At 39.5% G+C, this 13,122-nt stretch overlaps 1 protein-coding gene and 1 long non-coding RNA gene across 4 annotated transcripts in view; one reads left to right on the top strand and one right to left on the bottom strand.

Annotated features, from left to right (window-relative positions):
- SUSD3 (sushi domain containing 3) overlaps positions 1-13,122 on the bottom strand; it is a 61,456-nt gene that overhangs the window by 13,036 nt on the left and 35,298 nt on the right. The window contains exons 3-4 of the mRNA XM_058165577.1: positions 11,381-11,528; positions 8,539-8,706 (exon numbers count right to left, since the gene is read on the bottom strand). Coding sequence (XP_058021560.1) covers positions 8,539-8,706; positions 11,381-11,528 — 316 coding nt within the window. The remainder of the gene's footprint in view (positions 1-8,538; positions 8,707-11,380; positions 11,529-13,122) is intronic.
- Positions 1-13,122, top strand: part of LOC131189490 (uncharacterized) — a 28,930-nt gene that overhangs the window by 8,134 nt on the left and 7,674 nt on the right. Inside the window, exons 4-5 of one of the 3 annotated variants that reach the window (XR_009153055.1) lie at positions 9,639-9,789; positions 11,267-11,812. The exons of 1 other annotated variant lie outside the window; for it this stretch is intronic. This is a non-coding gene — a long non-coding RNA (uncharacterized LOC131189490). Of the gene's footprint in view, positions 1-3,397; positions 5,655-9,638; positions 9,790-11,266; positions 11,813-13,122 lie in introns of those variants that run through there. One more of the 3 variants, XR_009153056.1, reaches the window with a different exon arrangement.

The raw sequence follows: 13,122 nt of genomic DNA, 5'->3' as shown, positions 1-13,122 counted from the left end.
GTGCTCTGTAGCATCGTTTTGAGGGTAGGAGTTGAAAGAGTTTATGTCCAGGATGCGAGGGATCTGTAAATATTTTCACAGGATCACCATGTAATAAATCTAAGTAGTCCCAATAATATGCATCCTAGACACTGTTTATTATTAGTGATAGTCACATTGAGGGGGAATGATGGAAGTTGTGCTTAAAAAGTCTGAAGGTCACCAGATTGGGGACAGATAGATTAAATCTATAAATCCAATAAGATCTGGCAGCCATCCAGCTCCAAAGCCCATTAGTGAAACTGCTTATAGATCCTTGTATATCAGCTCTTTTATCTTCTATGGAACTCCACAATTTCTCCACAATTTCCAGCAGGCCTGGGGGAGGTTGATTTGTTTGTGATATCTCTTTTATATGTGGCATAATTAGTTGCAACATATTGCTGTTACTTAGTTACTGTTACTGTTGCTGTTTTTCTTTTATTATTTTAAAAACTGTATTACTTATATTCCTTCGAAAATTGTGTGTAAGTTAAATAAATGAATGACTGAAGATGTGGAAAAAGGAGGATTGGATGGGAGGGAAAAATTTGTGGTATTTGATGCCTCAAGACTTGGTGATGAATAGTAATTTAAATGTGTTTTAAAAGATCAGAAAAATCAGCAAAAATATGTCAATGGTTGCAAGTCTATATGCTAATTCTGAAACGACATTATGCTTAAAAGGACTGCTCAGCAGATAGTTATAGAATTTCTCTTGGTCATTAGGATACAATAAAGCTTTCAAATATAGATACAATAAACCGATTACAGGGTGAGATGAACAGCAGGAAAGAAAGACTGTTTTGGAAACCAGCTGTAGACTCTGACAACTATATAAGCAGGATTTTAGAATTAGCAGAGCCTTTGCCTTTTCTTTGGGGCCTTGCCTTGAATGTAGAACGTTCTAATGGTCTGTGTCATAAGTTTAGATCAGTCTTGCTCAACCTTGACAATGTTAAGTTATAGGGATTTCAACTCCCAGTTTCCCAGCCAGCATGCTTAGGGAGTTGAAGTCTGGAAGTTGAACATCTTAAAGGTGTCATGATTGAAAAACACTAGTTTAGAAAAAGGGCATGGATATCTCACTGACAAAGTGAGATAACAGAAGCAGTTATTGTTTTTGTGAACAGAACAGCTAGTTTTGTGACGTCAAATGCCACTTATTCAAATATGCAGTATTACTAGATTTTGCGGCTGCTTTTATCAATAAAACATCTATTGTAACTGAATTTTTTGTTTACTGGAGCCTGGTGATTAGGTATAATCTCTACTTTCTTGTATGCTTTAGGTCTTTACTGCAAAATAAACATATTAAAGCAATTTCACTCATTTTGATGCAGCACTTCCTTTTCCAGGTATATTGTTAAGTTGTGGAAGAAAAAAATATATGGTAGCATCTTAACAGGTGTTTAAAGCCCTAGATAAGTCTACTCAAATAGAAAACCCACTGAATTTAGTGGTTTTATTTCCAAGTTAACTAGTCAAGATTTGAACCTTAGATTGCTTTTTTTATTTGTAAGCTCCCACAGGCAATAACCCATTTCATTTCAAATGTTTATTCTTTTCCTTCCCAATGCCAATTTTCCTGGAGGCTCAATGTGTTTCTTTTCATTAAATCCTCCACTTTCCCTCAGTACAACCCTCAGCTAAAAGCATCCTGATTTAACCTTTTAAACTCCCATAATAGTGTATATATCTCAGTCTTTCAGAGATAGCAGCATCTAAAAATAACCTGCAAATACTTAGGCTGGAGCACTCCAAACAGTAGCTCTTACCAACCAACCAACCAAAATATTTTTCTTTGCTATTGGTATGTAGCAGCTGTGCAACCAATCCTCAGAAGACGGTCTCTCATACTTAATGAAACCCATCGGCTTTTTGCAGTTCAACCAACAATTAGATTACCTAACCAGTGACATTTTCCTATTACAATTTCAGCTAGATAAACTTAGCAACAACTTTCATCAACATTCTTTAGCTTTTTTTAATGAATACAGAGTTTTAGAAAAATCAAACATTTATTTTGCAAATCTACATACCAGAAACCCACTTGTAGCTCACCTACTGCATAGTTTGGTGGTTTCGTCTACTATACATATATGATGTTTCATCCTGGACATAAACTAAACTATTTCAACTCCTACCCTCAAAACGATGCTACAGAGCACTGCACACCAGAACAACTAGATATAAGAACGGTTTCTTCCCGAACGCCATCCCTCTGCTAAACAAATAATTCCCTCAACACTGTCAAACTATTACTAAATCTGCACTACTATTAATCTTCTCATCGTTCCCATCACCAATTTCTTTCCACTTATGACTGTATGACTAACTTTGTTGCTTGTATCCTTACGATTTATATTGATACTGTTTCCTGATTTGTACCCTATGACTATTATTTATTTATTTATTTATTTATTTATTTATTTATTTATTTATTTATTTATTTATTTATTTATTTCTATAGCGCCCTTCTCCCGAAGGACTCAGGGTGGTTTACAGCCATATTAAAACACAAAATACAAATAACAAATTTAAAACAGAATTAAAAACAAATATTTAGTAGGCCGAATCAACTAAAACGGTCATAGACCGACATAAAACCCATTTAAAATTACAATTAAAAGTACACTTAGGCTAGTCCCGCACGATGAAATAATAAGGTCTTCAGTTCACGTTTGAAGGTCCGGAGGTCGGGGAGTTGGCGTAACCCTGGAGGCAGCTCATTCCAAAGGGCTGGTGCTGCCACAGAGAAGGCTCTCCCCCTGGGGGCCGCCAACCGACATTGTTTGGTTGATGGCACCCTGAGCAGGCCCACTCTGTGGGAGCGCACAGGTCGTTGGGAGGCTATCGGTGGCAGAAGGTGGTCTCATAAATAACCCGGTCCTAAGCCATGGAGCGCTTTAAAGGTGGTAACCAACACCTTGAATTGCACCCGGAAGGCTACCGGCAGCCAGTGCAGGCCGCGCAGGATAGGTGTTATTTGGGAGCAACGCGGTGCTCCCTCTATCACCCGCGCAGCCGCATTCTGGACTAGCTGGAGCCTCCTGGTGCTCTTCAAGGGGAGCCCCATGTAGAGAGCATTGCAATAGTCCAGTCTAAGTGTTGTAACTTAGAATTCTTGATGAACGTATCTTTTCTTTTATGTACACTGAGAGCATATGCATCAAGACAAATTCCTTGTGTGTCCAATCACACTTGGCCAATAAATATAAAAATTTATTCTACTCTATGCTATAAATATAAGAAATTATCAGAATGATGATCCTGCAGCCATTGAGGATCACAGGTGATCCTTGGTCTGAATTCAAAGTCCTCTTTCAGGAGGTCAGTTTAGATCTTTGATAAGATTTATTTCACCCTTCTCTGCCAGGTGCTATTTGGTGGTGACAGAAGAGGTGGTTATCTGTATGAGGAAAGAAGTCTGTGTTGGGGAATGAGAATTGGTGTCTTCAGCCCTTCATGCCCTGGACTCTCAATCATTGCTTGCTTCAATTCCATTGACCAATCATCATTTCAGGAGTTCCAGGAAAAAAGGGAAGGTTGGAGACCACCTGCTAAGTGGACCAATGGTTTCTTGAAGAGGGGATGCATCATCATCTCCTTCCAGGTCAATAATACTACCTCCATCCTGAAGATGCGTACACAATTTTATTTTATTTATTTATTTATTTTTGTCACAACATCATACAAAAAGATTATATAGTATATACACATATAAACATATATAGGAAGAAGAAAAGAAAAACAATAGGACAGGAACGGTAGGCACGTTTGTGCGCTTATGCACGCCCCTTATGGTCCTCTTAGGAATGGGGTGAGGTCAATAGTAGAAAGTTTTTGGTTAAAGCTATTAGGATAAGCTCCCAACACCTCCCTGGAGGCTTTCACCACTTTATAAGAATCAAGTTCTAAACCACAAGTGACGTACATCAGTCCTTAAAATGGGCAGGCTCAAACTCATCTCAGATAATCCTGCAAGAAGAAGGTTCTGTCTTCCTCTATCTTCCTCTATGTCAATCCTGAAAATAAAAAGGATTAACCAAACCAAATACCACCATCCAGCAATTGCATTTTGATTCTCTTTGTTAATAATCGTTCCTATTACCCTTCCTTACCCCCCCATCTATTTCTCTGAAGTTAAAGTCATTCCTAAGCTAATGGTCTCTTTGTTTCAGTCCCCTCTTTAAAACTGATATTCCTGAACAGGTGTTCACAGAAGACAGCACATTTCCTATTGTCCTTTGTATTGCTAGGTGTGCCATCCACTTTCTTGGGTAACTCCTTACCCCAGCAAGAAAGCTCATCCAGCTCAGCATCTCCTGGAAAGATTGACTTGACTTACTCTTCTACCCCAAAATGCTCATCTTCTTTTCTCTCCAGAAATCTCCTTTTCTACCGCCTTTCCCTGAACAAGTGATGCCCGTACAAACAAGTGGGCATGTATAAATGCTATCTCTTTACACTTTCTGTCTTCTTTGCTGTGGACAAAGTTTTAACATTACACTTTTAAGCCTTCTGTCCTTTCTACTATGGCAAAAGCTACTGACTTATTTGCTTGCTGGCATGCCTCAGACTCTTTTGGCCTTACATTGAACTGCTCACCCACCTTGGCACAAAGTCTTCTGGTGTGTTTAGTTTCTACTTTGCTTTTTCTGCCTATATAGTTGAACTCTGTGTGAGCTCCATTAGAATCAATTGCTTCTAGAAATCATCTATTTACCGTCCTTCTCTGAACTCACTCTTTGTCCCTCTCTCTCCTTTAATTGCACGTACTGCGTTCTTCATAGTCTAGTATTAACCACTTCAGATCTCTTGTGTTAGCTTTTACACTGCTGATTGGAATGTTCTGTGATTAGCCTCCTTTGTTTTTTTGATAAGTACATCGCTTTATTATTCATTATAACTTCATTCTTGGACTTCTGAACACCCGTGTTTGTTTCTGCAGCCTCCCCCATTCATTAAACATTTTTGCCAAAATTTAAAGATTCCTTAACATGTTGACATCTAAAGGTGGCCAAATCACATAGTAACAAAAGGGAGGGTTTAAATTCATTTCTTGCAGCAATGCTTAAAGAAGAAGGAGCATATGGAAGAAAGAATCCATACAATACGTTTATTTGGTTCTGAAAAACACATTTCTGTTCTGACCATACAGGATTTCAATTGCAAAGCATTTAAGCTATTGATACATTTGTCCCCATGTTGAAAAAAAGGCATTGCTTTGTAGGATGCTGTAAGAACAACATTATCCAAGTAGAGGAAAAGAAACTTTCATCCGTTTGTTAAAATAAATTAGGATAAATGTGAGGACTGTCTAATGTTCAAAGTTGACAGCTTCTTTCTTTTCAGGATAATAAAGAAAGGAATTGCCCTTGGTGGATAAAAGCTTGGCACAGGTTTCCAGAGCATTTAGCTATTTGGCACATTGTCTTAGCTTAGAGAGGCATAACTAGGTTAAAAAAATAGCAATTGTTATGTGAGGACAAGAATGTAGGAAATAGTGTGCAAAAATGACATCTAATTTATTGTCTTCCAATTGGATTTCTTACATTATACATGATGGGCCTTTTTGAGATTGCTCTTACTCCAATCATTCCTCTTTACTGCCATGCTGTTAACAGCAATTTATGTGTTGGGATCATTTGACTCTATCTAATTCATTATACAATATCCCTTAAGTGACACACAAAACTGGCATCTCATTTGTCAGCTTCAAGGTTCATTTTCCACATAATCCAGTGGACCAATGGCAATATATCATTTGATATATAGAGAGTGCCATATACAGATCTTCAGTGTTACTGAAATAGATGTAGTAAAAAAAAAAAGCATGTTGTTTGCTTTGGTTCACGGGACAAGGTATCCTTAGGGCAGCTCATGAGACTGATCAATAAAACAAATCAAACTAACCCTAAAGTTAAGATGGAGGGCTCTACTTTAGTACCAGTTCCATTTCCTTTCTCATTCTTTTGTGCTTAGTCACATTCTTGGGCCCATCATAGCTTGAGGATTCCATTGACTCCCCCTCTTCCTTTTTAATTGGTTAAATGGCTCAAGTTGGCTCAAAAAATCAGCCCCCCCCCCATGATCCTGAGAGTATCACACCGTCACTAAAACTTTGGGATTAAAGTAAGCAGGAAGCAGCTAGCACAGAGGAATGGACATATGCTGCTCCTTTGAAGTGATACACTTTGTCACTTGCTCTCGTATGCCAGACATTCGTTGGAGAAAGTAGCAATCATATGCCAAGCAAAGTGGTAAGTGATACACAGTTCACTCACCCAGCTTGCTCTTAATCTCTTATGACTGGTTGCAGTGCCTTGCGGTCATCTGATTGTGATTTGTGACTTTTTAACTATTTTCCGAGCAGAAAGTGGCAATCCCCCCACCCACCCACTGCATATGCTGGATTTGCTTAATGAGCACATGGTTGGCTTAATGACTTATGGTTCACTGAATGGTTATCATAAAAACAGTCATAAAATTGAGACAGCTCACATGGTAACCCACTTAACAACCATTATGACTTAGGATCAAAATTCTGGGCTCCATTACGGTTGTAAGTCAAGGGCAAGCTGTATTTGGAAGATTAAAAAAATATCAGTATCTCTGACGTTCTGGGAATTCTGAAAAGACACCTGAAAAACTGCCTTGAGCTATGGTACAATAATTTTGCAAAGTATGCTACAAAGCAAAAATAAAGAAAAATAAAGATATCAATTAATACTAAAGTGTATATACTATATTAAAAATGTACATTATAACCCAGATAATAAAGGTAAGTGTAGAACAATAGTTTCTTTGCCCCTGGGAAGATGATAAATTCAATCCCAGGCACCCTGAAGTGATAGCCAGATAGGAATAAGAAAGACCGGTGTTTCTGGTCAACGGAGACAAGGGTAGGTTAGATGGACAAAGAGCTTGATATGGTATAACACAGTTTCCTCTGGAGCTAAAGTGGTATTAATGAGGCCATAAGGAGATTCTTTTGTCCTTCTACAAGGGCAATTTCTGGCCCAGTGGTGGGTAGACTGGAAACTGCAGCAGGAATAATTGAATGCTGGAAGTCCTCCAACTGATCCAGTACAAGGCAGCACTAACTAATGGGGTACATAGGAGTGGCTTCTTAGGGAGACTCGGATAGCCATACAGCAGGAGCAGCGGATTATTATATTATCTGCTCTGACCTTTGCAAGTTACTGCAAGGCACAGCAGCCATTTTATACTTAGCTTTCTTTCAATCACTAGGAGCGAAAACGGCAGTGATACTTTCACAAATTAAGGGTGGAAGATGCCGCAATAAGAACTTTTCCCATTATCAGAAACAAGATGGAGCAGCTAATGCAGCTCAGTTTTAAACAGATTTCTCTTCCAAAGAAGAGACAAAGTGGCATAAAGTAGCATAAAGTAGTTACAGACAAAATTCTTGCAATTTTTGTCCTGTTACATTTCCATTCCTATATGAGTTGCACCTGTGTTAGATTTTGGATTCTCTAAAAGGAAACAATATTGGTGAAATAGTGAAAGTGGGTTTTAATTTTCCAGCGCAATTGCAGCAGTGAAGCAATTCCTTTATATTTAGCATTAAAAAAAATGGAATCATTTTACCAATTGTGAGAACTTTTATTTAGCCAAGTAACAAATATTATAAACAGCCTATGATTCCTTTCAAAGGTAAAACATCAGATGGCTTTGTTTAAGGGTTAAACATTACATTTATATTTAATGCATAACTTGAAGCTTCACATCATTTTAAAAGTATAATTAACGATAAGGGAGATATAGGTTTTCTATACTATTACACCATGATGGGAGGAGATACACACTCCTGGGAGTGTTAGTGAAAAATACTAAAGCTGATAATGTCAAATTTTCCCACCATCACCCAAATAAATATGATGAATTTGGTCCCTATTCCTGTTTGATGCCATGATGGTTCATCTTTGGTATGCATGGAACAACTTCTTGGTCCATAATTACATGCCCTGCAGGAGAACTAACCATCAACTGGCTGTTACACAGACAAATATAGAAGCTGAATATTTTCTGTGTCGGTTGTTCTCCATTTCTTCCATTCCTGGAAGGATGAAATTAAATGTGGAAGATAAACTAATATGCCATGCACTGAGCATAATATGCAGCTTGATTCTTGATCTGCAGAGTGACTGGAGATGCAGTTTAACTTTTATAGCTTATGTAGCATTATCATAAATAAACTGCACAGTATAACTACAGTGGTGCATTTTAAATTAGAGGAGGGAATGCAGAGAAGGCCTGAAGGAGCAACTCTGAGAATGATCTAGAGGCTTATTTTTCAATATGGTTTTTGTGCGGAAAACAGAACATTCAAGAGAGCTTTGAATGACAGAGTCATTTTAGGCCCTCTGCAAAGATGAAGCTGTACACAAAAATGACAAAGTGTGCCAAGATGTGTGTGATAAGTAGATTGTCCAGTCACCTGTAAAAACTGCTCAGGAAATGCAGCACAATATCAATTTGTCTCTTCCTTACCTGCAGAAGCCTTGGTTGTCATACGCCACATTACTACCACCATCAGACTCTGCCTGGGTTTTAATATTTTTGTTGTTGTTGTTGCTATTCCTTCCTTTCAAACCAAAGTAAGATGCTTGCATGTTTTCTAGCTCTTCACTCCTGAGCTGGTACCAGAACTGCATATCCCTGTAAAAGGAGGCACTGTTATCATCCGTAGCAGATCACAGCAGATGCGTACTGTGCAAATGTGACTAATGTCAAACATCTGAAATAGCATATCACATCAAGTCTCTGTCAGGACTGTCATCCTGCTACACCAGCCATATTTCACCAGATGCCAGACTGCCATAAGCAGTGGGGTGGAGAGGGACCCACAGGGAGGTAAAGAGGAGACTGGGATGAAGGGAATTGGAACTACTCTTCTTGCTGTTCCGTGGGAGCTGCTGGCCATTCCAAGGTCATGGGATGGAAAGTGAGATCATCCAGCCCACCAAGCCAGGGACTATGCCAAAACAATTTGTTTGAATGTAATCGGATAGTTTAAGATAACCAAGGGGAATGTGGGGAGAAGGGAAGATTTAACCAGATGCTTTGGGCACGTAACTTCAGATCCGGCTTTGCTACCTTGTAACCATTTGGCTTTAGTAAAGAGTACTTTCGTTAACAATGGATTCAAGAATCTTTCTTTTCTAACTGACCAGGTTGAGATGGCTGACAGTCTCTGCAATTCACATGCCTGTCATGAATCCCTTTCCCATTATCCTCTTTCTTTTATATGCAATATAAGTTAAATAAGCTAAGATTGTGATGACAATACTGCCCTTTTCTCCAATTTAGTGGAAGTGTCTCTTTTCATCTTTATTGCAAATGCAACGTTGTGCCCATTGCCCCTGATTCCATCTTTCTATACCAGGGATCTGCAAACTTGGCTCTTTTAAGACGTATGGACTTCAACTCCCAGAGTTCCTCAGCCAGCTTTGTTGAGGAACTCTGGGAGTTAAAGTCCACACGTCTTAAAAGAGCCAAGTTTGCAAACCCCTGTTCTATACAATCATCTGAAATTCTGAATGACAGTAAAGTATGTGTGAGTTGTACAGATGTGGATTCTCTTCACACAGGAAATAACCATGAAAAATCAATTTCCCCAAATATATGGATAAGGTATCAAGATGGCATCCAGCTGGACTGTTTGGTTGGAAGAATCTTTGGGTTTGAAATAAATATGCAGGATGAATGTTGAAGGAAAATGCCACTAAACTCAAAGCAAAGGTGAGAGTGAATCAAGAAGATCAGGGAGAATTGTGGGCAGAACAAAATTGAATGCAAATGACCAATGGGTATGGTAGGGAAAAAATGGAAGATTAAATAGAGAACAGGAGCTGGTTGACCAACTGGCACCAATGCCAATTTGACCTTCAATTGGAGCAATAACAGTGAGAAGGGAATGTTGGTAAAGATGATGGCCATTACCTGACCTTTGGACCTTTCGCCGTGAATTGAAAACGCACTTGTTTATCCAAGCGGGACTGGCTTAATTTTTAAACTTTTTGAATTTTAATAATTGTAATTGGGGTATTTTTATGAATTTTATGGGTCAAATTTGACGGTTTTAAATTTTCGGCCATTTATAGAATATGTTATTTTAACTTTTGTCTTAATTTGTATATTGTACTGTTTTTATTCTGGCTGTACACTGCCCTGAGTCCTTCGGGAGAAGGGCGGTATAAAAATCTAAATAATAAATAAATAAATAAATTAAGGGTCAATGGCAATAAAATAATGGTATCTTTCTTCTTTGGTGAAAGTTGAACTGAATAACTGGGATTTATGTATGAATGGGAATTGTGAGTAATGGATTCAAGCATATACACTTAAATTAACAATTAAATAACCCCTCATCTCCCTTGGCATATTACTGTGAGCCCCTATGGCTAAAGGTTTGTGTCTTTGGCTTGCCAGAAATCTGAGGAAGCCATTTTAGGAAATTTTACAGAGACAGCCAAGCACCTCACAGACCCTGACAAATTAATTGACTTCTAAAAGCTGCCAACCTGGCAGTCAGTAGAACAAAATGTTATTGTGAATTTGGTCTCTCAAATTAAGCTGGCCTGGAACTCTCCTGGAACAGCTTAATCTTGAATCAGATTAACAAAATTTGAAAAAATTGTATTTCTGTCAAAAGTTCAGTAAACACGGGTGATGATAGGGCCTAATCATAGTTGGAGAACATATTCATATGTATGTACTGTATGTATGTATATACTGTATGTATGTATGTATGTATGTATGTATGTATGTATGTATGTAATGTATTGGGCACATTCTAGGGTTGCCCAACTCCAGAACAACTCTGAGTGACTGACAAATTAAAAATGGGAGAAAAGTCACAGTATCAAGACAGTTGCCCAAAAGGAAGATAATTTCATTCTCTCCATTTGAAGGAGGAAATGCATGAATGACGACTCTTCTACTCTAATGCCACTTTAATGGCTTAATGCCAATGCTTAAATGCTGGACTGGGGCTGAGAAATCTAGATTTAAATACTTGCTTGACACAGACTTTACTAGATTATTCAGGCTGGTCTCTGCTCTCAGCCAAGGCTCCATCTCATAGACTTACTATTGTAAAGTTAAAGTAAGAGTTAAGTAACACCAACAAGTATTTCTATAAATTCTATTTAAAAACTGCAGATGCGGTCATATGGAACATGCAGACTGATGAGAACCTTCCTGTTTGTTTTTGCAGCCAGGAGCAGGAAATGAGCATTTACTAAGAGACAAAGAGAAAAGTAGAAGTAGAGCAACAGCTCTATCTTAGAGCCACTTCAGTTAACAGCCTAAAACCAGAAAAATGATTCACCTTTGAGCCCGTCTTCTTTCGCTTTTCTTAATACATTTGATAAGACAACAGGTTACAAAAGCCATCGACATCAGGAGAATAATGGCACAGCTCACAATGGAAGAAATCACAGCAACTTTAAATCCAAAGGTTTCATACTTGGATACGGCTGGAATAAAGCAAACACAGTTAGAGGCTGACATCTGCATCTTGATATAACCTTCATCCCTCTGCAATTAAATGCACCAACAGTAGGAGTGTTCTGACTTCGCTTCTATCTGGAAAAGTTTCAAAGCAAACTATTTAAAAGCCTGTTATTTATAAGTGAGCAATGTAATCCTCACGAGGAACTTTGCACAGCAATTACCGTACTCGGACAAAAACAAAAAGGGGGAGTAGTAACTTCAAAGCATCACTTCAGGATATCCCTGGGACAAGAGGACCTTGTAACTATGACTGCCCTTGTAACCGCTATTTAAACCAGAGGTCTCCAACCTTGGCAACTTTAAGCCTGGAGGACTTCAACTCCCAGAATTCCCCAGCCAGCTTTGCTGGGAGTTGAAGTCCTCCAGGCTTAAAGTTGCCAAGTTTGGAGACCCCTGGTTTAAATTATTGCAGTACGCATTATATGGGGCTGCTCATCTGGAAGCTTCAGTAAGTATCAAATGTTGTGGCCTGGATGTTCGCCAACAGTCATCACTGTATTAAGTTTTGCATGTAATTTAAAGTGCTGTTTTTAAACTACAAAGCCTTGGTGACCTCCCTCCCTTGAAATCAGCCTTAACATTGTGTTTGTGTCAAGAGAAGCAGTTCATTTCCCATTTACAGCAGGGGTGAAATCCAGCAGGTTCTGACAGGTTCTGGAGAACCGGTAGCAGAAATTTTGAGTAGTTCGGAGAACCGGCAAATATCACCTCTGGCTTGCCCCAGAGTGGGGTGGGAATGGAGATTTTGCAATATCATTCCCCCAGGAGCAGGGAGGGAGTGGAGATTTTGCAGAATCCTTCCCCTGCCACGCCCACCAAGCCTCACCCACAGAACTGGTAATACAAAAAATTGGATTTCACCATTGATTTACAGGTCATGCAGGCTGATCCCCGATGGCAAAGTATAGAATAACAGAATTGGAAGGGACCTTGGAGGTCTTCTAGTCCAAACCCCTGCTTAGGCAGGAAACCCTATACCCATGATGGTGAACCTATAGCACGTGTGCCACAGGTGGCACACGGAGCCATATCCATGGGCACGCGAGCATTGCCCTAGCTCAATTCCAGCATGCATGCATGTGCCGGCCAGCTGATTTTTGAGCCTTCCGGGCCCACCGGAAGTCAAGAAACAGCCTCTGGTGGTGGGGGAGGTCGTTTTCACGCTCCTCAGGCTCCTAGAAAACCTCTGGAGCCTGGGGAGGGCAAAAAATGGGCCTACCAGGCCCACCATGCCATTGCATGCCAAAAGCAGGGAGAGCACAGGGGAGTCACATGCACATGCACAGGAGGTGGGGCACATTGAATTATGGGTGTGGGCACACACACACACACGTGATCCCCCCCCCGCTTTTGGCACACGACGGCAAAAAGGTTAGCCATCACTGGCCTATACCATTTCAGACAAATGGTTATCCAGCTGTTTCTCAGTAGCAGCACCTAAAACTTGAGGTTAAGCCAGCCCCAAGCCTCACCGCTTTGTGGAAGAAACGGAAGCTCTTCTAGAGAGATTTTGTGTTTGTTGCCTAGGATATTGGCATTTTTGTGCAGTCGCTGTTG

The sequence above is a fragment of the Ahaetulla prasina genome, chromosome 2, assembly GCF_028640845.1.
Source record: "Ahaetulla prasina isolate Xishuangbanna chromosome 2, ASM2864084v1, whole genome shotgun sequence".
Taxonomy (NCBI): Eukaryota; Metazoa; Chordata; class Lepidosauria; order Squamata; family Colubridae; genus Ahaetulla; species Ahaetulla prasina.
The sequence above is the reverse complement of the archived record's forward strand: the minus strand, read 5'-3'. Positions and strand labels throughout refer to the sequence as shown.